Genomic DNA, 25,666 nt, shown 5'->3' on the forward strand with positions numbered 1-25,666 from the left:
TTAATTTGTTACACCTTGTGATGCTTCTATTCCACGCTCGATACTACTCGATACTACATGTAAGCAACCAAATGACTATTCAGCAATTCAGCAACCATAACAGCAGAATGAACTTTAACATTGTCTGGACTGTAATATAAGAGTGTTTTTATGTTGAGCAGACGATGACTGTTTTGTTTGAATTTTTTGCGCAATTGGCGGGTTGTTGCACTTAAATATGGAAACATCTTGAATTAATTAAACTGAAAGAAAAAAACTTTTAATGCTGTTCATGCTAGGTTCCTTTAATAAATAAGCACTGTTAAGAGTAAAAGGCAGAATTATTTTATGCCGTTAAACTCACAATGGTACTGCTAAATTTTCCTAAAATGTTATACTTTTCTCCAGTGCAACCAGCTGTTCAATTATACGACACATATTAGATTTAACATAAAACTGTTAATATTAAATAAAAATATTAACGCATAATTTTCATTCTTTTTATTTACAAACATAATACTACTAATCTTGTCAAGGTGAATATTAGGCATGATTGTCCATAAACTGTATCTCTGACCACAAAAGCAATGCATTTGGAGGCAACGGCCGTGGCTGTGGCGATAACAGCATAACAGATTGTCGATCCATGTCCACCTCGGTGCTTCAGAATAAAAATGGCATCATTAAATGTATTCGTGCGAAAGTCACTTGATTAAACTTACACACAACAGAAGCCTGCAACATTAGTGCCAATAACATCATCGTCCGTAGACTCTGCAAAAGTGAGCGTAAGAATGTGATGTAGCAGCGACGGAGTGGGTGAAACCGGTACAACTTTCTTTTTGTTGTCTTCCGCTTTCATACCAATTGGCATACATGAATCGGGTAATGGTGGTGCGCCAATTTTGTACAGCCGTAGGTCCTGAAATTTGACCTCGAACGAAAAGGGATAGAAAGGTGTACGTGTATTACCATAAAAATATTCCTTGACACGCTGCTCGCGGGATTCGTGGCGCAATTCTTTACTGCGTTCCACTACGCCGCCACTTTTTGGCAAGAGGACAACATGGACGTTTGAAGGCACATCGCGCAGTAAATCATTATACAAACGCTCCTGATCCAATACGAATACGGCGCGAGCGCGATAAGCTCGTGCTGCATGCAACAAATGTGCATAGCCAGAGCCCTTCACCCATCCACATGTGTTGACAATGATCCCAGAGCTTTTGGCTACACAAAAATATGGTCATATATTTCAAATTTCTAGAGTAAATGCGGTTAAACATACTTCGTTTATTGGCATCCAGACTCTGCAGTGTTACTTCAGCCATTTTCGAGACGACAGCATTGTAAAGCACGTTATTAGCACCAGGGGACTTGTGACCAAAATGATAAACTAGTGGCGCTGTCTTTGTAAATCCTTCCTCAACGCTGGCTGGTCGTTCAATAAGGATAGTGGCAACATTGCCGGAAATGGAGATGGCACCTTGGCCCACATCAAGATCTGCGTAAAGTGGTCGCCTGCCTACGCGTACTGCATAGTTTAACAGAATGCGGCACAGTGTGCTCTTTCCAACGTCCATAGGCCCTACGATCAATACAACAGGGCCGCGCTTGTCCCGTTCTTCGGCTTCGATGCGAAACTGCTCCAATGCTGCATGGCAGTTTATATATTGTACCATTGGTGTCTCTTTTGAGATATAGCACACATCCATTTTGCCTGACACGTGCAGCACGCAGCCTTGGTAGGTAAATATAGCCACTTTGGCGCCAACACCGAACTCATATTTCTTTTTTTTCACCAGTTCGGTGCCAAAAAGCTCTGCAAAACCTGTGACGAGCTGAAATACGATTTAGAAATGTTACCCACGCCGAGTACAAAACTATTACAGCATACCGTAACAAGAACCTTGGCATCTTTTTGCTCGATTTCAAAACGTAGCTCGGAGTCTGCTTCCAAGACATATTCCCTGCTATGAGAATTATCTTCGGACATATCTGCTTTTAAGTGAATGTATCAAAAAGTAAACAGTGGAGGCACGCATACAAATTAACCAGATATTTCAATGAGACCGTTTCATCAAAATACTAAAATACTGCTCTTCTGGAATACAGACTTTAATTCAAATGTAAAATTACAAATAGTTGCGCCAGTTTTGTGCATTTATGTACATGCTATATAATTAAATATTAATATACTATTAAATTTGTATATAGATGTTTATTAATAAGTGTCTATATACCAATTTTTAATTTCATAGTAATTAGTGTTGTAAAATGAATGTTTTGATATGTTAGAGTTTTGCTGAACTATGCTCAAAAAGGCGGGAATTCGATTTTTGTGTATATTACAGCGAACCAAAGGCTATAAGTTCTTAAGTGTAGGCAATTTGTAATTTGAATTCATAATGCGACCACGCACTGTAAAGAGTTCAACTCAGAAAAAGAAGAAATCGGAATCGCATTTAGATAATGATGAGGATTCATATGAGGAAACTGCATTTCGAACACCAGATCGTGAAAACGAAACCGACTACGGATTGGAGTTTACTACAAGCCGTTTGGCTGAAATGAACACATCTCCACGTCGGTGCTCTACGCTACGCAAAAACGTTCCAAAAGACCATCGTCGTGATCTAGACACATCCGAAGGCGACAGTGATTCAGAGAATCAGCCACCGGCAGTACGACAAACACCCCGAAAGCTGCCGCTAAAAACACCCGCAGCGAGTATGAGTAAGAAACATCAGCCGCCACTAACATCAAGACCTGGCTCGAGGCGCAAACAAAATAAACCGGAGCGTCGTATACAAAAATTGAACCGCGAAATTGAACGGTTACAAAAGCATCCAGGCTTTATGATACCGCGTTTACCTTTCGCGCGTTTGGTGCGCGAAATTATGATGAAATATACTTTAACGCCCTTTATGATAACTATGGGTGCCCTGGAGGCTATACACACCGCGACAGAAATGTACATAACCCAGCGCTTCCAGGATGCCTACTTACTGACCCAGTATCGCGGCCGTGTCACGTTAGAGGTGCGCGACATGGCGTTGGTGGCATATTTCTGCAAATCCTATGGTAATCTTTGAGATACATCGTTTATAATTTCACATATGTGTAACAATCATAATCATAATCATAGGTAATAAGTAAATAAAATATGCGAACTTTTAAAAAGTCACTACTTTTGTGTTGAGGTTCTAATTTGACGTGTTGTTCTGTTGTTCAGGCTGTAAACAGGTTTTTACCCGATTTGGATTTCCAATTCATTTTTAATGTGAATCGAACATTACCTCTGAACCGAACAATACTCACGAGGTGGGTAGAAAGTTAGCCAACATCAATATGAAGCATGTGAAAGGCTGAATCACGAACCGAATCTCACGGCAGGATGTCACCGACCAATTTGCAGCTCCGGTTCTCAGATTTAATAAAGCAAAAAATCCAGTTTTAATAAACAGTTCAAATAGTATTTCACTAATTCCATTCGAATATACATAAACTCATTTTAGTCGTTTTATTTTGGCATTTTACGCATTGTTTATCTGTTCAAACATAAGATAATAGTCAACTCTATTATTTTAAATCGGTGCAAATTTAGGTGTACACTTTAGGTCAAAACCAATCGCTAAATAATAAACAATTTTGCTTTTTGAAATGAGTTACCTTTTAGAATGTATATAGGCAATTTACATTCTTTACATATGTTACATACTTCAGAGTTGACATCCTTGCATACATACATACATACATACAATGTAATTATACCTAATTACTCAGTGAGTAAGAAATTAAGCGCTAATATTTCTACATAACATTTTATAGTACGCAAATAACATAAATATATTATTCAGAATCAGGCGCACGCTCAATAAAATTCAAATCATTAAATAAAGGAAATCCTTACAATGAATTTTCATTGACTTGGAGTTAGCCTTAAATTGAGCTTTGAGTACGCCAAAAATGTGATTTTTGGCATTTGATTTATATTTTTATTTGTTTTTGCACTATGAAACATCTAGCACAGCATAAAAACTGTATATATTACAATTTACAGAATTATATAAAATATATTTATACTTGTAATATATGCATATAATTGATATAGGTCTGCCTGCAGCTTTTTTTTTGTTACAACATTTATAAATTAATTATGCTATAATTTGTTATGCTTTAACATTTCGACGGTAAATTTAGTTGGGTTGAGTTTAAAATTTGTTTAGCTTGCGCTAATACCGTAAATATTTGAAAAATATGTGAATTTTAATGAAACAGGAGCGAACATTGATTTAGTGCGCTTTGCTTTTTGACTTTCTATGTGATGTGCCACCATTTTTATCAGCTCCAACGTTGCTCTGGCTGCCCACCGAAGAGGTGTTTAACACCTTAGGGCCATACGGTATTCTGAATAGATCGATGCGCAGATGCTGGCAAATTTCTAGACAAACCTGCGCACAGTAGCGCAGAAGATCCTGTGTGCCCCAGGCTAGCGTAAACCAAAGCAGCCAAATCTCTGGTACAATACAGTTAAAGTACTGATTCAGGAACAATAAAGCAGGACCCAGCAGCGACCAGTCCAGATACTCCATCTCCGCTTTGGTCATGTGCGCTATCTATATCGCAAGAGGAACACATTAATAGGATTTAAATTAAATGGATTTGGTTAAAAGCAAACCTTATATTTTGATGCTAATGTGCTAATTAGATATTGAAAACAAGTAAGAGGTTCTAGTCGGGAGCTCCCGACTAGGGGATACCCTGAACCCTCTTCTTCCAACATCAAATGTATATATATATTCTATTTTAGAAGCTATATGTCAAGTTTGGTGACTCTAGCTCTTATTATTTACCAAAATTGCCCAAAAAACAGGATATCGATATAGATTCTTATCGATTGCTTGGAAACGGAGTAAGTTATCGATTATCGGAAACAAACTCGATCTGCGCGGGAGCTAGGAGCATCTACATCTAAAATTTCTCTAGCTCTTAAAGGTTCTGAGATCCTTGCGTTCATACATACGAACGGACGGACGGACGGACGGACAGACAGACGGACATGGCTAGATCGACACGGCTATTCATGCTGATCAAGAATATATATACTTTATGGGGTCGGAGATGCTTCCTTCTGCCTGTTACATACATTTGGATTTTGCACAAATACAATATACCCTTATACCCATTTTTAATGGGTTCAGGGTATAAAAAGTTAATTAAACGAAATAGCATTTATATTTATATAGTATATAATTAAGTTTTACACGTTCAGTTATTGTAAAAAAATGTATTTCAATTTATTATTTTCACTACTTTTGTTGAGTACAATCCGATTTGCTTCCCGAATCTGAACTAATTTATCTAACCCTTGCCGTCGCTTAGCAAACTTCGCTTTGAGAGAGCTTGACTCAAAATTGAGTGAAGTTTGAGCCGCGTCGGCAATTATGCGTGGGATAATGCTCTGGTGGGAACATTGACAGTGGCGAGATATTTAGGGTAAATTGTTTATGTCTACCAAAGGGGGACAGTTTGATCTTGACCAATGTCGATGTTATCACCAGGCTCTTTGTTTACAAGATTGTAAATGTTTATACTTGTGCTTATGTGCTAAGTTATATTAAAGGGTGGGTGCGACTATGGATATGTCACTCCCCCAACCATTGGAAAAGTGCCTGTCCTCAGGTGTTTAAGTTTAGATATAGTGTAACATTTTCTTCTTTTACAAGTAGTGTATCTTCTCTTATTGTAGGTGTTTCTTCTGCTTTTGGTTTCTTATATTTTATAATTAATTTCTTAGGTTTGCTTTTAAACTTATATCTTATATTATCTGGAATACATTGTTAATTTTTGTGTGTTCATTTATAATTTGTTTCGTTTGTACAAACGAAAGTGGTTCTAATTTTATGGCATCATTGCTTACGTAAATGCTTTGAGTATAATCTTACATATTGTTTGAAATTGAAATTCATTAATTTGCAGTAAACCATTAAAGATTTTTATTATATTGTTTCCTTCTATTGTTATTTTGTTATTTATACAATTATGGTTTAATATAGTTGTTGGTAAATTCCAAGTTAAAATTATTTGGTTCTACATGGTTGATTTTAAAATTTTGCAAAGTTTTAGTATATTGTTATTTGGTTTAAAATTCCTATCAAACATTTATTATTAATTAATTTTTTTGTTTCTTTGCTATAAACTTTTTTGTCTTTGGTTAAAACATTTTTCATGAGATATTTTTGTCAAAATGTTATTATTATTATCCGGGTATGGAATTATTTTGAATAACGGGCTTTTTATTATTTCTCAAGGAATATGGGATATTATCAGTATTTCGTTTGTATCTGATTTAAACCAAGTGGAAGTTTTTGTATTCAACAATTTCTCAGAATTAACATGCAACAAATAGTCATGTTTTAGTCATTTCGGGTTAAAAATACCTAATCTTGTCAGCTGCATTCCCATCTCAATGTCTTCTATATATTCTGTAAAGTGTTGTAACTTAAATATAAAGATATCTTATTTCTTTCCTTTTTGTTTCTCTTGATCTAGTTCGTTCATGATTTCAATCCCTTTCTTTTTAGCTTCTATTATGTGATTTAATTCGTTAACCTGAACGCCGTTTTCTGCTAAGCTGCTTATTTTTGTTCAATTTCTGTCTTGTCCTCTTGGTCTAATGTTCCAAATGACTATTTATATACTGTTCCCACTATGTTAACTAAACCCCTTTTGCTGCATTTGGCTATTTTTAAGCCGATTATTTCTCTGTTTAGTTTTTCTACTAATTACTCGATTTGTATGAGGTTTTTAAATTCTTTACTTTGTTCAATTAAGTTGTTAAAAGTTTCTTCGGTTTTTGTTATGTTAACCGTTAAACAGTGGAGTTCGTAATCTGTCGGCATGTCTATGGTTCTTGTTTTAAATATGAGATAGCCGTTATGGGCTTTAATAGGATTAATTTCAATGCTTTGTGCATTTATGTGGTTTACAGTTATTGATAGTAATATTATAATAATTAGTTTAAGCTGGTGCTTGTATGTTTTGATCGCTGTCTGTTGTTGACCTGTAATTCTTTTTCTTTTTATACCCTGAACCCATTAAAAATGGGTACAAGGGTATATTGTATTTGTGCAAAATCCAAATGTATGTAACAGGCAGAAGGAAGCATCTCCGACCCCATAAAGTATATATATTCTCGATCAGCATCAATAGCCGAGTCGATCTAGCCATGTCCGTCTGTCTGTCCGTCCGTCCGTCCGTCCTTCCGTATGTATGAACGCAAGAATCTCAGAACCTATGATCTAAAGACTTGAAATTTTAGATGTAGAGATGCTCCTAACTCCCGCGCAGATCGAGTTTGTTTGAGATAATCGATAACTTACTCCGTTTCCAAGAAATCGATAAAAATCTATATCGATATCCTGTTTTTTGGTCAATTTTGGTAAATAATAAGAGCTAGAGTCACCAAACTTGACATATAGCTTCTTAAATAGAATATATATATGCATTTGATGTTGGAAGAAGAGGGTTCAGGGTATCCCCTAGTCGGGAGCTCCCGACTAGAACCTCTTACTTTTTTTATTTGGCTACCTATGAATATATATACACTACGGGGTTAAAGATGTCTTCATCTATAGATTACACATTTCATAACATAAAATAAAATATAAAAATTGATTGTTTTTAGATTAAGATAAATTTGCTGGTAATTTTGGCAGCCATTTTATTTATTGGTAATTTTTTTTAATAACATGGTCTAGCGCTAATTTGTGGATATGAATGTTTGTTAGTAAATGTGAGCGGGTCAACAATAGAGTAACAGTATTTATATAAAAATAAAGAAAGCAAGTCTGAAACCCCAAATGGCAAACAGTTAAAATAACATATGCATATTAAACGTGCATCATTAGGTATAAAAACAATACAACAAGAAACTTAAAAGTATGCAACATTTAGCTTCGGAGTGCCGAAGTTTATATACCCTTGTAGTCGTATGCGCAAATATTGTAATTAATCTGTGGCAAATAACTGAGTTCGAGTATGAGCGCTTTGTAATATACAAAAAAATGATTTTCAAATTAACGTAGTAACTAACAAAAACTTGCAAAAATGCATGATATATTTCTTTTGGAATTTTCATGTAAATGGGTGGTTACAATAGTTTTTGTCGTTTAACCAACCTACACCAATTATAAAAAATTGCGTGAACAGATAACATCCAAAGTAATTGATGAACAGACAATTCCTAACCGGGACTTAATAAGTTTCTGATAAAACCACCACCAACAATGCATAACACATTTTGCGACTTCATTATTATACCCTGTACAAGAGCATAAATTACATGACCATTTATATAAATCGAGAAATAATGACAAACACAATCGATATTTTAGCTACTTGTCTAGCGACCAAGCTTATTAGAATGCCTTCGTGTGGTTGTGCCATACAAAAATACAAAATCTTACTGCAACAGATGATCCATTCTTCCCACAGCCCTCGTTTAAAATGGATAAACTGAAGTCAACTCCACTGGCCATATAAAACGGCAAGCAGCGTGTTTCACACTCAAGATAAGGCATCTGATAAAATTCAAAATTTTTTAATTGTTGTCAACGATTTTAAAAGTTTAAAAGAAGAAAAAAATGCATTAATAGGAATATTAAAACATTTAATTTGATATAGATTTCGATGGAGAGTAATAAAATAAATATTAATGAAAAAAATATTAATACCAAATTTTTATCTAATAAATAGCCACAAATAATATACGTTTTAAAAGCAGTCTATTATTGCTGATTAAAATTAAAGCTACCAATAAACCTTAGAATAATAGTAAGAAAGCATAACTAGAAAATATTTCAATATTATTTCAATGTGGCTAATATGAATAATTACAAAATTTATTTTTAAATACTTTCTATTAACAATAAACACATATTCCATCGGAAGAATAAAGCAAGTTAAATTACTCAAAAGTTCATGCTGCCAGAGATATAATAAAATTAAACTTTTTACAATAGAACGAAATAAAATTAGTAAACCATATTAACATTTGCAAGTGAATTAAATGTTAGAGCCGTGTCCGTATGTCAATGTGTGGGAAATAAACTAATGGGTTAATCCAACATATGCTTTTAGTACGATTAGAAAATTCAATTTTAATTTTGTTTGAGTGTGCAACCCAATGATACTAAACTTAATAAATCGAACCGAAGAGCTTACAACGCAAAACAACAAATAAACATTCTATCTTAACGTCTCAAACATATTAGATTTTTATATAATAAGCATTTAGTAAACTTAATGCATTGTGAACTTAAGCCAAGTTATTAATGCTATTTGCATTTATCTTATTAGAACATAAGTAATAACGAAATAATTATAATAATTGAAAAATTACACTTGCAATAATATAAAAGGCGTTTCTATAGTCTAAAATAGGCAATTAAAATTTAAAATATAACTTCTGAAAATCTCAATTTAAAACGAAATCAATATTATAAGGGGATTATTTATATAAAGATGGAAATATGAGCAACATGGCAATCTACCCAGATGGCTTACCTTCGTCAGCCAAATCTCGGGCCCCAGCACGGCCGAAACCAAATGTATAGCAATGATGGAGAATTGAGCCTCAGTTACATCGATGCGGCCGAAGCGCATCGTTCCAGACACATACGTCTGCCAGTGTGCGCAATAAAACAACGCAATGGCACAAAAGCACTGAAAATAACACATATCGAATTAAAAAATCCATTAAGTAATTCAAGTTAAGCGACTTACCTGAAAGAATAGCCAGTTTGGATAGTGACCCAGTTGACAGGATATGCACGCCGAAAGCGCCACAAATATAGTTGATATGGAATCACGGCCATAATTTTCATTGTTTTATTTACAAACATAATACTACTAATCTTGTCAAGGTGAATATTAGGCATGATTATCCATAAACTGTATCTCTGACCACAAAAGCAATGCATTTGGAGGCAACGGCCGTGGCTGTGGCGATAACAGCATAACAGATTGTCGATCCATGTCCACCTCGGTGCTTTAGAATAAAAATGGTGTACGTGTATTATCATAAAAATATTCCTTGACTCGCTGCTCGCGGGATTCGTGGCGCAATTCTTTACTGCGTTCCACTACGCCGCCACTTTTTGGCAAGAGGACAACATGGACGTTTGAAGGCACATCGCGCAGTAAATCATTATACAAACGCTCCAATACGAATATACACAAAAATATGGTCATATATTTCAAATTTCTAGAGTAAATGCGGTTAAACATACTTCGTTTATTGGCATCCAGACTCTGCAGTGTTACTTCAGCCATTTTCGAGACGACAGCATTGTAAAGCACGTTATTAGCACCAGGAGACTTGTGACCAAAATGATAAACTAGTGGCGCTGTCTTTGTAAATCCTTCCTCAACGCTGGCTGGTCGTTCAATAAGGATAGTGGCAACATTGCCGGAAATGGAGATGGCACCTTGGCCCACATCAAGATCTGCGTAAAGTGGTCGCCTGCCTACGCGTACTGCATAGTTTAACAGAATGCGGCACAGTGTGCTCTTTCCAACGTCCATAGGCCCTACGATCAATACAACAGGGCCGCGCTTGTCCCGTTCTTCGGCTTCGATGCGAAACTGCTCCAATGCTGCATGGCAGTTTATATATTGTACCATTGGTGTCTCTTTTGAGATATAGCACACATCCATTTTGCCTGACACGTGCAGCACGCAGCCTTGGTAGGTAAGCCACTTTGGCGCCAACACCGAACTCATATTTCTTTTTTTTCACCAGTTCGGTGCCAAAAAGCTCTGCAAAACCTGTGACGAGCTGAAATACGATTTAGAAATGTTACCCACGCCGAGTACAAAACTATTACAGCATACCGTAACAAGAACCTTGGCATCTTTCAAAACGTAGCTCGGAGTCTGCTTCCAAGACATATTCCCTGCTATGAGAATTATCTTCGGACATATCTGCTTTTAAGTGAATGTATCAAAAAGTAAACAGTGGAGGCACGCATACAAATTAACCAGATATTTCAATGAGACCGTTTCATCAAAATACTAAAATACTGCTCTTCTGGAATACAGACTTTAATTCAAATGTAAAATTACAAATAGTTGCGCCAGTTTTGTGCATTTATGTACATGCTATATAATTAAATATTAATATACTATTAAATTTGTATATAGATGTTTATTAATAAGTGTCTATATACCAATTTTTAATTTCATAGTAATTAGTGTTGTAAAATGAATGTTTTCATATGTTAGAGTTTTGCTGAACTATGCTCAAAAAGGCGGGAATTCGATTTTTGTGTATATTACAGCGAACCAAAGGCTATAAGTTCTTAAGTGTAGGCAATTTGTAATTTGAATTCATAATGCGACCACGCACTGTAAAGAGTTCAACTCAGAAAAAGAAGAAATCGGAATCGCATTTAGATAATGTTGAGGATTCATATGAGGAAACTGCATTTCGAACACCAGATCGTGAAAACGAAACCGACTACGAATTGGAGATTACTACAAGCCGTTTGGCTGAAATGAACACATCTCCACGTCGGTGCTCTACGCTACGCAAAAACGTTCCAAAAGACCATCGTCGTGATCTAGACACATCCGAAGGCGACAGTGATTCAGAGAATCAGCCACCGGCAGTACGACAAACACCCCGAAAGCTGCCGCTAAAAACACCCGCAGCGAGTATGAGTAAGAAACATCAGCCGCCACTAACATCAAGACCTGGCTCGAGGCGCAAACAAAATAAACCGGAGCGTCGTATACAAAAATTGAACCGCGAAATTGAACGGTTACAAAAGCATCCAGGCTTTATGATACCGCGTTTACCTTTCGCGCGTTTGGTGCGCGAAATTATGATGAAATATACTTTAACGCCCTTTATGATAACTATGGGTGCCCTGGAGGCTATACACACCGCGACAGAAATGTACATAACCCAGCGCTTCCAGGATGCCTACTTACTGACCCAGTATCGCGGCCGTGTCACGTTAGAGGTGCGCGACATGGCGTTGGTGGCATATTTCTGCAAATCCTATGGTAATCTTTGAGATACATCGTTTATAATTTCACATATGTGTAACAATCATAATCATAATCATAGGTAATAAGTAAATAAAATATGCGAACTTTTAAAAAGTCACTACTTTTGTGTTGAGGTTCTAATTTGACGTGTTGTTCTGTTGTTCAGGCTGTAAACAGGTTTTTACCCGATTTGGATTTCCAATTCATTTTTAATGTGAATCGAACATTACCTCTGAACCGAACAATACTCACGAGGTGGGTAGAAAGTTAGCCAACATCAATATGAAGCATGTGAAAGGCTGAATCACGAACCGAATCTCACGGCAGGATGTCACCGACCAATTTGCAGCTCCGGTTCTCAGATTTAATAAAGCAAAAAATCCAGTTTTAATAAACAGTTCAAATAGTATTTCACTAATTCCATTCGAATATACATAAACTCATTTTAGTCGTTTTATTTTGGCATTTTACGCATTGTTTATCTGTTCAAACATAAGATAATAGTCAACTCTATTATTTTAAATCGGTGCAAATTTAGGTGTACACTTTAGGTCAAAACCAATCGCTAAATAATAAACAATTTTGCTTTTTGAAATGAGTTACCTTTTAGAATGTATATAGGCAATTTACATTCTTTACATATGTTACATACTTCAGAGTTGACATCCTTGCATACATACATACATACATACAATGTAATTATACCTAATTACTCAGTGAGTAAGAAATTAAGCGCTAATATTTCTACATAACATTTTATAGTACGCAAATAACATAAATATATTATTCAGAATCAGGCGCACGCTCAATAAAATTCAAATCATTAAATAAAGGAAATCCTTACAATGAATTTTCATTGACTTGGAGTTAGCCTTAAATTGAGCTTTGAGTACGCCAAAAATGTGATTTTTGGCATTTGATTTATATTTTTATTTGTTTTTGCACTATGAAACATCTAGCACAGCATAAAAACTGTATATATTACAATTTACAGAATTATATAAAATATATTTATACTTGTAATATATGCATATAATTGATATAGGTCTGCCTGCAGCTTTTTTTTTGTTACAACATTTATAAATTAATTATGCTATAATTTGTTATGCTTTAACATTTCGACGGTAAATTTAGTTGGGTTGAGTTTAAAATTTGTTTAGCTTGCGCTAATACCGTAAATATTTGAAAAATATGTGAATTTTAATGAAACAGGAGCGAACATTGATTTAGTGCGCTTTGCTTTTTGACTTTCTATGTGATGTGCCACCATTTTTATCAGCTCCAACGTTGCTCTGGCTGCCCACCGAAGAGGTGTTTAACACCTTAGGGCCATACGGTATTCTGAATAGATCGATGCGCAGATGCTGGCAAATTTCTAGACAAACCTGCGCACAGTAGCGCAGAAGATCCTGTGTGCCCCAGGCTAGCGTAAACCAAAGCAGCCAAATCTCTGGTACAATACAGTTAAAGTACTGATTCAGGAACAATAAAGCAGGACCCAGCAGCGACCAGTCCAGATACTCCATCTCCGCTTTGGTCATGTGCGCTATCTATATCGCAAGAGGAACACATTAATAGGATTTAAATTAAATGGATTTGGTTAAAAGCAAACCTTATATTTTGATGCTAATGTGCTAATTAGATATTGAAAACAAGTAAGAGGTTCTAGTCGGGAGCTCCCGACTAGGGGATACCCTGAACCCTCTTCTTCCAACATCAAATGTATATATATATTCTATTTTAGAAGCTATATGTCAAGTTTGGTGACTCTAGCTCTTATTATTTACCAAAATTGCCCAAAAAACAGGATATCGATATAGATTCTTATCGATTGCTTGGAAACGGAGTAAGTTATCGATTATCGGAAACAAACTCGATCTGCGCGGGAGCTAGGAGCATCTACATCTAAAATTTCTCTAGCTCTTAAAGGTTCTGAGATCCTTGCGTTCATACATACGAACGGACGGACGGACAGACAGACGGACATGGCTAGATCGACACGGCTATTGATGCTGATCAAGAATATATATACTTTACGGGGTCGGAGATGCTTCCTTCTGCCTGTTACATACATTTGGATTTTGCACAAATACAATATACCCTTATACCCATTTTTAATGGGTTCAGGGTATAAAAAGTTAATTAAACGAAATAGCATTTATATTTATATAGTATATAATTAAGTTTTACACGTTCAGTTATTGTAAAAAAATATATTTCAATTTATTATTTTCACTACTTTTGTTGAGTACAATCCGATTTGCTTCCCGAATCTGAACTAATTTATCTAACCCTTGCCGTCGCTTAGCAAACTTCGCTTTGAGAGAGCTTGACTCAAAATTGAGTGAAGTTTGAGCCGCGTCGGCAATTATGCGTGGGATAATGCTCTGGTGGGAACATTGACAGTGGCGAGATATTTAGGGTAAATTGTTTATGTCTACCAAAGGGGGACAGTTTGATCTTGACCAATGTCGATGTTATCACCAGGCTCTTTGTTTACAAGATTGTAAATGTTTATACTTGTGCTTATGTGCTAAGTTATATTAAAGGGTGGGTGCGACTATGGATATGTCACTCCCCCAACCATTGGAAAAGTGCCTGTCCTCAGGTGTTTAAGTTTAGATATAGTGTAACATTTTCTTCTTTTACAAGTAGTGTATCTTCTCTTATTGTAGGTGTTTCTTCTGCTTTTGGTTTCTTATATTTTATAATTAATTTCTTAGGTTTGCTTTTAAACTTATATCTTATATTATCTGGAATACATTGTTAATTTTTGTGTGTTCATTTATAATTTGTTTCGTTTGTACAAACGAAAGTGGTTCTAATTTTATAGCATCATTGCTTACGTAAATGCTTTGAGTATAATCTTACATATTGTTTGAAATTGAAATTCATTAATTTGCAGTAAACCATTAAAGATTTTTATTATATTGTTTCCTTCTATTGTTATTTTGTTATTTATACAATTATGGTTTAATATAGTTGTTGGTAAATTCCAAGTTAAAATTATTTGGTTCTACATGGTTGATTTTAAAATTTTGCAAAGTTTTAGTATAACTACATTCTAATGTTATTTGGTTTAAAATTCCTATCACACATTTATTATTAATTAATTTTTTTGTTTCTTTGCTATAAACTTTTTTGTCTTTGGTTAAAACATTTTTCATGAGATATTTTTGTCAAAATGTTATTATTATTATCCGGGTATGGAATTATTTTGAATAACGGGCTTTTTATTATTTCTCGAGGAATATGGGATATTATCAGTATTTCGTTTGTATCTGATTTAAACCAAGTGGAAGTTTTTGTATTCAACAATTTCTCAGAATTAACATGCAACAAATAGTCATGTTTTAGTAATTTCGGGTTAAAAATACCTAATCTTGTCAGCTGCATTCCCACCTCAATGTCTTCTATATATTCTGTAAAGTGTTGTAAGTTAAATATAAAGATATCTTATTTCTTTCCTTTTTGTTTCTCTTGATCTAGTTCGTTCATGATTTCAATCCCTTTCTTTTTAGCTTCTATTATGTGATTTAATTCGTTAACCTGAACGCCGTTTTCTGCTAAGCTGCTTATTTTTGTTCAATTTCTGTCTTGTCCTCTTGGTCTAATGTTCCAAATGACTATTTATATACTGTTCCCACTATGTTAAGTAAACCTCTTTTGCTGCGTTTGGCTATTTTTAAGCCGATTATTTCTCTGTTTAGTTTTTCTACTAGGTATTCGATTTGTATTAGGTTTTTAAATTCTTTACTTTGTTCAATTAAGTTGTTAAAAGTTTCTTCGGTTTTTGTTATGTTAACCGTTAAACAGTGGAGTTCGTAATCTGTCGGCATGTCTATGGTTCTTGTTTTAAATATGAGATAGCCGTTATGGGCTTTAATAGGATTAATTTCAGTGCTTTGTGCATTTATGTGGTTTACAGTTATTGATAGTAATATTATAATAATTAGTTTAAGCTGGTGCTTGTATGTTTTGATCGCTGTCTGTTGTTGACCTGTAATTCTTTTTCCATTAAAAATGGGTACAAGGGTATATTGTATTTGTGCAAAATCCAAATGTATGTAACAGGCAGAAGGAAGCATCTCCGACCCCATAAAGTATATATATTCTTGATCAGCATCAATAGCCGAGTCGATCTAGCCATGTCCGTCTGTCTGTTCGTCCGTCCGTCCGTATGTATGAACGCAAGGATCTCAGAACCTATAAGAGCTAGAGACATTGAAAGACATGAAATTTTAGATGTAGATGCTCCTAACTCCCGCGCAGATCGAGTTTGTTTCCGATAATCGATAACTTACTCCGTTTCCAAGCAATCGATAAAAATCTATATCGATATCCTGTTTTTTGGTCAATTTTGGTAAATAATAAGAGCTAGAGTTACCAAACTTGACATATAGCTTCTTAAATAGAATATATATATGCATTTGATGTTGGAAGAAGAGGGTTCAGGGTACCCCCTAGTCGGGAGCTCCCGACTAGAACCTCTTAGTTGTTATTTCTATTAATGATGCAAATTTTGAATAGATAGCAATGCAAGACAAAAATTGTTAATCTCCTACTATGTAAAAATCCATTGCATATTTTCCTCGGACATTAGCGATTTCCGGAGTTATTTCGAAAGTTAATTTTGTATCCCTGTGTTCTGTTTTTGCGATGTTGCAAGTCTCACATTCGATTATTAGATTTGGAATTAAATTTTGATAATCTAGGAAATAGCGGGTTTTTTTGAACTAATTGATAGTTTTTTCAATTCCTGGATGTAATAATTCTTTGTGTTTTATTTTAATATTAATTCTTTGAATTCTGCGAATGTTTGAATATCTATTAATTTTTTACTAGTTTTCATTGCCTTAGTTGAATTATTCGGACTTATTATTTCTAAGTAGGCTTCTTGAAAAATTGGAAAATCTGCTTCATTGTGGAAGTATAACACACTTTTCTTTGTGCATAAGTATTCTTTTATTAATTCTTTGGCATGCGCGTTAGTCATGTCTTTGTATGCAATTTGTATGTTGGTTTTATGAAAGTAATTCGTAACTTTTGTTTCGTTCTCGGTTCCTTTTTATACCCTTGCAGAGGGTATTATAATTTTGTCGTGAAATGTGTAACGCATAGAAGGAGACATCTCCGATCCCATAAAGTATATATATTCTTGATCAGCATCAACAGCCGAGTCGATATAGCCATGTCCGTCTGTCCGTCTGTCTGTTTCTATGCGAACTAGTCTCTCAGTTTTAAAGCTATCTTAATGAAACTTTGCAGCACTCGCTCTTTCTGTTGCACGCAGCACATATGTCAAAACCAGTTGGATCGGACCACTATTTCATATAGCTGCCATAGGAACGATCGGTCGAAAATTAAGTTGTTGTATGACAAAACATTTTTTATTTTCAAGATATCTTGACCAAACTCTATAATTATTAGTTTTACTGTACTCCTCGTATATATGCAAAATCCTATTATTACCGGACCACTATATCATATAGCTGCCACAGGAACGATCGGTCGTAAATTAAAAAGTAAACTGTCCTTTGTGAAATTCTCTGAGCATCTCCAGTGACTTGCAATTCGATGGCTCCGTATAAAATGCTGTGTTGTCTAACATCTCGGGTTAAATAAAGGTGTAGGATGTAATCGATCCTTTTAGTGAAAACGTTGAGATTTTCCGTTGATCCGTCAAAACTTGGCACCTGTCTCAGTTGTGAGAGGGCCTGGTTGAGGTGTTGTTCTGATAATTCCATGGGCATCTTAGTGTAATACACTTTTTTTTTTTTTTGTGTTGGATGAATTTTTTTTTTTTTAATAGTTTTGAGTTTGTAGCTTTGAACTTTTTAGTTCTTTTATTTTGCACTTTTATTTCTTTGCACTTTGTTTTTCTAATTTGTACATTTAATTTAGTTTATTGTTTGAATGTTTTTTTATACCCTAAACCCATTAAAAATGGGTATTATGGTATATTGTATTTGTGCAAAATCAAAATGTATGTAACAGACAGAAGGAAGCATCTCCGACCCCATAAAGTATACATATATATTCTTGATCAGCATCAATAGCCGAGTCGATCTACCCATGTCCGTCTGTCTGTCCGTCCATCCGTCCGTCCTTCAGGGTATCCCCTAGTCGGGAGCTCCCGACTAGAACCCCTTACTTGTTTTAGTAGTTACAGATAGACATATATGGCTACCATATTTGGCTACTTATAAATATATATATACTATGGGGTTGAAGATGTCTTCATCTATAGATTACACATTTCATAACATAAAATAAAATATAAAAAATGATTGTTTTTAGATTAAGATAAATTTACCACCAGCTTGTTGGTAATTTTGGCAGCCACCATGCCAAAAGCCAGAATAAAAACTGAAGCGTGCTCCGTAAAAATATTTTCCGGCGACTTTTGCGCTATCATCAGCGCGGGCAGCACTACAAGTGTCAGCGGTATACTAGGCGATAGAACACTGGTTCCCTTTGTATAGATGATAAATATAAAAAATATATTGTTTTATACAAATTTGGTGAATTCTTAACGATTGTGAGATTGCAAATTGTGACCGCTTTGTACGATCTGCTGCCTTATATATGTGTGCATGGGCTAGCGTTCCAGGGGGCACATTTTGCAAATTCACAGGTTGACCAAAAGCAACATTTATTTTGGGCTTTTTGTTTGTTGGGATTTACGTTATTTAATGGTCATTTTTTTAAATAACATGGTCTAGCGCTAATTTGTGGGTGTGAATGTTTGTTAGTAAATGTGAGCGGGTCTTTTGCTGTAGAAGCCAAGCCAACAATAAAGTAACAGTATTTATATAAAAATAAAGAAAGCAAGTCTGAAACCCCAAATGGCAAACAGTTAAAATAACATATGCATATTAAACGTGCATCATTAGGTATAAAAACAATACAACAAGAAACTTAAAAGTATGCAACATTTAGCTTCGGAGTGCCGAAGTTTATATACCCTTGTAGTCGTATGCGCAAATATTGTAATTAATCTGTGGCAAATAACTGAGTTCGAGTATGAGCGCTTTGTAATATACAAAAAAATGATTTTCAAATTAACGTAGTAACTAACAAAAACTTGCAAAAATGCATGATATATTTCTTTTGGAATTTTCATGTAAATGGGTGGTTACAATAGTTTTTGTCGTTTAACCAACCTACACCAATTATAAAAAATTGCGTGAACAGATAACATCCAAAGTAATTGATGAACAGACAATTCCTAACCGGGACTTAATAAGTTTCTGATAAAACCACCACCAACAATGCATAACACATTTTGCGACTTCATTATTATACCCTGTACAAGAGCATAAATTACATGACCATTTATATAAATCGAGAAATAATGACAAACACAATCGATATTTTAGCTACTTGTCTAGCGACCAAGCTAATTAGAATGCCTTCGTGTGGTTGTGCCATACAAAAATACAAAATCTTACTGCAACAGATGATCCATTCTTCCCACAGCCCTCGTTTAAAATGGATTTTGAGTAACGTAATGCTAAACTGAAGTCAACTCCACTGGCCATATAAAACGGCAAGCAGCGTGTTTCACACTCAAGATAAGGCATCTGATAAAATTCAAAATTTTTTAATTGTTGTCAACGATTTTAAAAGTTTAAAAGAAGAAAAAAATGCATTAATAGGAATATTAAAACATTTAATTTGATATAGATTTCGATGGAGAGTAATAAAATAAATATTAATGAAAAAAATATTAATACCAAATTTTTATCTAATAAATAGCCACAAATAATATACGTTTTAAAAGCAGTCTATTATTGCTGATTAAAATTAAAGCTACCAATAAACCTTAGAATAATTGTAAGAAAGCATAACTAGAAAATATTTCAATATTATTTCAATGTGGCTAATATGAATAATTACAAGATTTATTTTTAAATACTTTCTATTAACAATAAACACATATTCCATCGGAAGAATAAAGCAAGTTAAATTACTCAAAAGTTCATGCTGCCAGAGTAATATAATTAAATTTCTTACAGCAATAATCCCAATAAATTTGTCTTACTTTATGCAATACAACAATAAAATTAGTAAACCATATAAACATTTGCAAATGGATTAAATGTTAGAGCCGTGTCCGTATGTCAATGTGTGGGAAATAAACTAATGGGTTAATCCAACAGATGCTTTTAGTACGATTAGAAAATTCAATTTTGATTTAAAACGTTTGTCGCGTTTCGTATATGGATAGCAATGCTTACAGCAACTGATGAGCCGTTTTTGCCACTGCCGCCTTCAATAAACATTTTTAGAAAATTGATTATATTCAACGTATAACCGAAAGTGATAAATACTAATATTGTATAATTCCATGAAACTCCCACGATTGGCATCTATTGTATATGAGAAGAGATCACAGAACAAAACAAAAACAATAACAGTAAACAAAACAGAACAATTTGCATGAAAATTAAAAAAATCGTTAACCTAAATCTTAGAACTTTTGCGGCATAAGAAGTATTAGTGTAAGCTTAAAACAATGGAGGGTTGATTGCCGAGTTCATAACTCGAGGCTTTATAATTCAGTAAAAAACACAATTATTAAAATTATATTCGAACCCCGATAGTTTTTCAGCTATAGTTTTCAAAAAAATGATACCGCAAGCATCACAATATAAAGTGCCAATCTAACTTAATGCTACGTACTCTTTGAGATACATTAAATTAATTAAAGCTAAATCCCTTAGCCAACAGTATATAGATACATACATATAGTTTTAAACTTATGATTCAGGACTTCTACAAATATACAATACAATTGTTGGTCATACAAGTGACAAAGAAAGATCAATTATGCATATCGCATTCTATTGAATTTAGGCATTCAACAGTATTATTAGAGCATGCCAAGTAGGAGTCAGCAATATTAAAGTTTTGTTATGAGTTAAAGCACGAGGCAAAGAAGCAAGACAGCGGCTTTAAAACTAGGAAACATTAACAAAGGTACAATTTATAAATATGTATATGTGTATAATAAGTATAAATGTAGAAAGTTAAGGCAAGCAATTGGGGTAAAAAGGAAAACAAGGACCCACACCACGTTCCCACGAAATAGCCGCATTGCAATATTAATGTTCAATTTAGATTTTGCGAATTGAGAGCCAAAATAATTTTTGTTGTATGTGTCTTCCTGTTTCTGTTTGTGGTTGAAATAAACATCAGACAGCATACAATATTTTAGGGGTTTTACACGTGAATTATTTCAAAATAATTGGAGCTTCCTGATATCGTTTGCCAAATAAGTGGCATACAAATTTTATAGCATTACTATATACATACATATGTAAGCAAAATCACCGATTTATTTTATAAAATTTAGCTTAAGGAAACACAATTTAATTGAAACATCTGCCTATCTTCAGAGCTCGAAAACTTGCCAAGTCAAGCGGCTCTCTTTTAACTTTTAGTACAAAACAAACAAATTATAAAATGGTGAAAATCAGTAGCTCATAATATTTGTACATATAGTAAAAGGAAAACCCCAAAATATTTGTTAGCAGTCATTTATCTGATTTGGTTTTTATGCACATTTTTGTACATATTTGTGTGTATTTTTCAGACTTACAGCAACTGTGGAGCCATTTTTGCCAACACCACCGGCCACAACGACGGAAAATACATAGGTTAAGGAGATTACACCACACACAATGGTCGTTATAGCAGGACCATACCAAAGCTCAATGCCAATCTGTGTTTGTATATTGGATACGATTGTGTGTATGTGTTAAATATTTGTTGGTTTTTAGTAGATTAGGCATTTTGTGTTGTTTTGTTTTGTGGCGCAGTGGCACACATTTGAATGCAACATAAAAGTAAAAGGTATTGAGACAATTACAATGTGGTTTGGAATTATTACCTTTAAGCTATTTATGTGAAAAACAGCTTTTCTTTAAACTCTAGCTAATACAAAGTTAATATTAATGTATGTATTGCAGTCTCATTTAATTTCGTTAAAGTTTGTGAAATGAATTTGTCTTTTTTTGTTTGCAACCCAATGATACTAAACTTAATAAATCGAACCAAAGAGCTTACAACGCAAAACAACAAATAAACATTCTATCTTAACATCTCAAACATATTAGGTACTTATATAATAAGCATTTAGTAAACTTAATGCATTGTGAACTTAAGTCAAGCTATTGATGCTATTTGCATTTATCTTATTAGAACATAAGTAAATGACGAAATAATTATAATAATTGAAAAATTACACTTGCAATAATATAAAAGGCGTTTCTATAGTCTAAAATAGGCAATTAAAATTTAAAATATAACTTCTGAAAATCTCAATTTAAAACGAAATCAATATTATAAGGGGACTATTTATATAAAGATGGAAATATGAGCAACATGGCAATCCACCCAGATGGCTTACCTTCGTCAGCCAAATCTCGGGCCCCAGCACGGCCGAAACCAAATGTATAGCAATGATGGAGAATTGAGCCTCAGTTACATCGATGCGGCCGAAGCGCATCGTTCCAGACACATACGTCTGCCAGTGTGCGCAATAAAACAACGCAATGGCACAAAAGCACTGAAAATAACACATATCGAATTAAAAAATCCATTAAGTAATTCAAGTTAAGCGACTTACCTGAAAGAATAGCCAGTTTGGATAGTGACCCAGTTGACAGGATATGCACGCCGAAAGCGCCACAAATATAGTTGATATGGAATCACAGCCATAATTTTCATTGTTTTATTTACAAACATAATACTACTAATCTTGTCAAGGTGAATATTAGGCATGATTATCCATAAACTGTATCTCTGACCACAAAAGCAATGCATTTGGAGGCAACGGCCGTGGCCTCGGTGCTTCAGAATAAAAATGGCATCATTAAATGTATTCGTGCGAAAATCACTTGATTAAACTTACACACAACAGAAGCCTGCAACATTAGTGCCAATAACATCATCGTCCGTAGACTGCAAAAGTGAGCGTAAGAATGTGATGTAGCAGCGACGGAGTGGGTGTAACCGGTACAACTTTCTTTTTGTTGTCTTCCGCTTTCATACCAATTGGCATACATGAATCGGGTAATGGTGGTGCGCCAATTTTGTACAGCCGTAGGTCCTGAAATTTGACCTCGAACGAAAAGGGATAGAAAGGTGTACGTGTATTACCATAAAAATATTCCTTGACACGCTGCTCGCGGGATTCGTGGCGCAATTCTTTACTGCGTTCCACTACGCCGCCACTTTTTGGCAAGAGGACAACATGGACGTTTGAAGGCACATCGCGCAGTAAATCATTATACAAACGCTCCTGATCCAATACGAATACGGCGCGAGCGCGATAAGCTCGTGCTGCATGCAACAAATGTGCATAGCCAGAGCCCTTCACCCATCCACATGTGTTGACAATGATCCCAGAGCTTTTGGCTACACAAAAATATAGTCATATATTTCAAATTTCTAGAGTAAATGCGGTTAAACATACTTCGTTTATTGGCATCCAGACTCTGCAGTGTTACTTCAGCCATTTTCGAGACGACAGCATTGTAAAGCACGTTATTAGCACCAGGGGACTTGTGACCAAAATGATAAACTAGTGGCGCTGTCTTTGTAAATCCTTCCTCAACGCTGGCTGGTCGTTCAATAAGGATAGTGGCAACATTGCCGGAAATGGAGATGGCACCTTGGCCCACATCAAGATCTGCGTAAAGTGGTCGCCTGCCTACGCGTACTGCATAGTTTAACAGAATGCGGCACAGTGTGCTCTTTCCAACGTCCATAGGCCCTACGATCAATACAACAGGGCCGCGCTTGTCCCGTTCTTCGGCTTCGATGCGAAACTGCTCCAATGCTGCATGGCAGTTTATATATTGTACCATTGGTGTCTCTTTTGAGATATAGCACACATCCATTTTGCCTGACACGTGCAGCACGCAGCCTTGGTAGGTAAATATAGCCACTTTGGCGCCAACACCGAACTCATATTTCTTTTTTTTCACCAGTTCGGTGCCAAAAAGCTCTGCAAAACCTGTGACGAGCTGAAATACGATTTAGAAATGTTACCCACGCCGAGTACAAAACTATTACAGCATACCGTAACAAGAACCTTGGCATCTTTTTGCTCGATTTCAAAACGTAGCTCGGAGTCTGCTTCCAAGACATATTCCCTGCTATGAGAATTATCTTCGGACATATCTGCTTTTAAGTGAATGTATCAAAAAGTAAACAGTGGAGGCACGCATACAAATTAACCAGATATTTCAATGAGACCGTTTCATCAAAATACTAAAATACTGCTCTTCTGGAATACAGACTTTAATTCAAATGTAAAATTACAAATAGTTGCGCCAGTTTTGTGCATTTATGTACATGCTATATAATTAAATATTAATATACTATTAAATTTGTATATAGATGTTTATTAATAAGTGTCTATATACCAATTTTTAATTTCATAGTAATTAGTGTTGTAAAATGAATGTTTTCATATGTTAGAGTTTTGCTGAACTATGCTCAAAAAGGCGGGAATTCGATTTTTGTGTATATTACAGCGAACCAAAGGCTATAAGTTCTTAAGTGTAGGCAATTTGTAATTTGAATTCATAATGCGACCACGCACTGTAAAGAGTTCAACTCAGAAAAAGAAGAAATCGGAATCGCATTTAGATAATGTTGAGGATTCATATGAGGAAACTGCATTTCGAACACCAGATCGTGAAAACGAAACCGACTACGAATTGGAGATTACTACAAGCCGTTTGGCTGAAATGAACACATCTCCACGTCGGTGCTCTACGCTACGCAAAAACGTTCCAAAAGACCATCGTCGTGATCTAGACACATCCGAAGGCGACAGTGATTCAGAGAATCAGCCACCGGCAGTACGACAAACACCCCGAAAGCTGCCGCTAAAAACACCCGCAGCGAGTATGAGTAAGAAACATCAGCCGCCACTAACATCAAGACCTGGCTCGAGGCGCAAACAAAATAAACCGGAGCGTCGTATACAAAAATTGAACCGCGAAATTGAACGGTTACAAAAGCATCCAGGCTTTATGATACCGCGTTTACCTTTCGCGCGTTTGGTGCGCGAAATTATGATGAAATATACTTTAACGCCCTTTATGATAACTATGGGTGCCCTGGAGGCTATACACACCGCGACAGAAATGTACATAACCCAGCGCTTCCAGGATGCCTACTTACTGACCCAGTATCGCGGCCGTGTCACGTTAGAGGTGCGCGACATGGCGTTGGTGGCATATTTCTGCAAATCCTATGGTAATCTTTGAGATACATCGTTTATAATTTCACATATGTGTAACAATCATAATCATAATCATAGGTAATAAGTAAATAAAATATGCGAACTTTTAAAAAGTCACTACTTTTGTGTTGAGGTTCTAATTTGACGTGTTGTTCTGTTGTTCAGGCTGTAAACAGGTTTTTACCCGATTTGGATTTCCAATTCATTTTTAATGTGAATCGAACATTACCTCTGAACCGAACAATACTCACGAGGTGGGTAGAAAGTTAGCCAACATCAATATGAAGCATGTGAAAGGCTGAATCACGAACCGAATCTCACGGCAGGATGTCACCGACCAATTTGCAGCTCCGGTTCTCA

The 25,666-nt window shown here is 35.3% G+C and overlaps 5 protein-coding genes and 1 pseudogene across 14 annotated transcripts; 1 reads left to right on the top strand and 5 right to left on the bottom strand.

Annotated features, from left to right (window-relative positions):
• Positions 1-465: 465 nt before the first annotated feature.
• On the bottom strand, positions 466-3,986 carry LOC115760458 (protein CLP1 homolog). 6 transcript variants are annotated; one of them, XM_030701783.1, is made up of 5 exons: positions 3,301-3,986; positions 1,877-1,977; positions 1,268-1,820; positions 702-1,209; positions 466-640 (listed from the first exon to the last, which is right to left on the bottom strand). In XM_030701783.1, exons 2-5 carry the CDS (start codon positions 1,973-1,975, stop codon positions 523-525), a joined length of 1,278 nt encoding a protein of 425 aa, XP_030557643.1. In that variant the 5' UTR covers positions 1,976-1,977; positions 3,301-3,986; the 3' UTR covers positions 466-522. The 6 variants fall into 6 exon arrangements, with proteins under 6 accessions (XP_030557643.1, XP_030557642.1, XP_030557640.1 ...); XM_030701782.1 differs by having other exon boundaries at positions 1,877-2,083; XM_030701780.1 differs by having other exon boundaries at positions 1,877-2,095.
• LOC115760469 (histone H3-like centromeric protein cid) lies at positions 2,300-3,272 on the top strand. The gene has a single exon (XM_030701799.1). It carries the CDS (start codon positions 2,388-2,390, stop codon positions 3,072-3,074), a length of 687 nt encoding a protein of 228 aa, XP_030557659.1. The 5' UTR covers positions 2,300-2,387; the 3' UTR covers positions 3,075-3,272.
• A 112-nt stretch (positions 3,987-4,098) lies between the features above and the next one.
• Positions 4,099-9,869, bottom strand: LOC115760472 (cholinephosphotransferase 1-like). Of its 2 annotated transcripts, XM_030701801.1 has the most exons (4): positions 9,769-9,869; positions 9,550-9,708; positions 8,451-8,564; positions 4,099-4,598 (listed from the first exon to the last, which is right to left on the bottom strand). In XM_030701801.1, exons 2-4 carry the CDS (start codon positions 9,646-9,648, stop codon positions 4,275-4,277), a joined length of 537 nt encoding a protein of 178 aa, XP_030557661.1. In that variant the 5' UTR covers positions 9,649-9,708; positions 9,769-9,869; the 3' UTR covers positions 4,099-4,274. The 2 variants fall into 2 exon arrangements, with proteins under 2 accessions (XP_030557661.1, XP_030557662.1); XM_030701802.1 differs by lacking the exon at positions 8,451-8,564 and having other exon boundaries at positions 4,103-4,598.
• Positions 9,870-9,895: 26 nt separating this feature from the next.
• LOC115760460 (protein CLP1 homolog) lies at positions 9,896-25,555 on the bottom strand. The gene is given in 6 exon segments (XM_030701786.1): positions 9,896-10,033; positions 22,961-23,011; positions 23,013-23,466; positions 23,525-24,077; positions 24,134-24,234; positions 25,536-25,555. Coding segments are annotated over 5 exon segments (1,275 nt in total). The 5' UTR covers positions 24,233-24,234; positions 25,536-25,555; the 3' UTR covers positions 9,896-9,915.
• LOC115760463 lies at positions 10,016-12,289 on the bottom strand (annotated as a pseudogene).
• Positions 13,070-22,890, bottom strand: LOC115760465 (cholinephosphotransferase 1-like). Of its 4 annotated transcripts, XM_030701789.1 has the most exons (6): positions 22,676-22,890; positions 22,457-22,615; positions 20,283-20,414; positions 19,494-19,625; positions 18,356-18,514; positions 13,070-13,589 (listed from the first exon to the last, which is right to left on the bottom strand). In XM_030701789.1, the coding sequence occupies exons 2-6, from the start codon at positions 22,553-22,555 to the stop codon at positions 13,266-13,268; spliced, it is 846 nt and encodes a 281-aa protein (XP_030557649.1). In that variant the 5' UTR covers positions 22,556-22,615; positions 22,676-22,890; the 3' UTR covers positions 13,070-13,265. The 4 variants fall into 4 exon arrangements, with proteins under 4 accessions (XP_030557649.1, XP_030557651.1, XP_030557650.1 ...); XM_030701791.1 differs by lacking the exon at positions 19,494-19,625 and having other exon boundaries at positions 22,676-22,889; XM_030701790.1 differs by lacking the exon at positions 20,283-20,414 and having other exon boundaries at positions 13,071-13,589; positions 22,676-22,886.
• Positions 25,556-25,666: the final 111 nt, after the last annotated feature.

The sequence above is a fragment of the Drosophila novamexicana genome, unplaced genomic scaffold, assembly GCF_003285875.2.
Source record: "Drosophila novamexicana strain 15010-1031.04,08,12 unplaced genomic scaffold, DnovRS2.1 tig00000458-arrow-arrow-pilon, whole genome shotgun sequence".
NCBI lineage: Eukaryota > Metazoa > Arthropoda > Insecta > Diptera > Drosophilidae > Drosophila > Drosophila novamexicana.

Bases quoted from the DNA above. Each gene is read 5' to 3' on its own strand.
- LOC115760458 (XM_030701783.1), bottom strand. From the start codon at position 1,975: ATGTCCGAAGATAATTCTCATAGCAGGGAATATGTCTTGGAAGCAGAC. The intron at 1,821-1,876 runs GTATGCTGTAAT...ATCGTATTTCAG, and splicing joins ATGCCAAGGTTCTTGTTACG to CTCGTCACAGGTTTTGCAGA. The intron at 1,210-1,267 runs GTATGTTTAACC...ATTTTTGTGTAG, and splicing joins TCTGGATGCCAATAAACGAA to CCAAAAGCTCTGGGATCATT.
- LOC115760469 (XM_030701799.1), top strand. From the start codon at position 2,388: ATGCGACCACGCACTGTAAAGAGTTCAACTCAGAAAAAGAAGAAATCG.
- LOC115760472 (XM_030701801.1), bottom strand. From the start codon at position 9,648: ATGCGCTTCGGCCGCATCGATGTAACTGAGGCTCAATTCTCCATCATT. The intron at 8,565-9,549 runs GTAAGCCATCTG...GAATTTTATCAG, and splicing joins CCGAGATTTGGCTGACGAAG to ATGCCTTATCTTGAGTGTGA. The intron at 4,599-8,450 runs GTAAGATTTTGT...CTTGCGATATAG, and splicing joins AGAATGGATCATCTGTTGCA to ATAGCGCACATGACCAAAGC.
- LOC115760465 (XM_030701789.1), bottom strand. From the start codon at position 22,555: ATGCGCTTCGGCCGCATCGATGTAACTGAGGCTCAATTCTCCATCATT. The intron at 20,415-22,456 runs GTAAGCCATCTG...CATATACAATAG, and splicing joins CCGAGATTTGGCTGACGAAG to ATGCCAATCGTGGGAGTTTC. The intron at 18,515-19,493 runs GTAAGATTTTGT...ATCTATACAAAG, and splicing joins AGAATGGATCATCTGTTGCA to GGAACCAGTGTTCTATCGCC.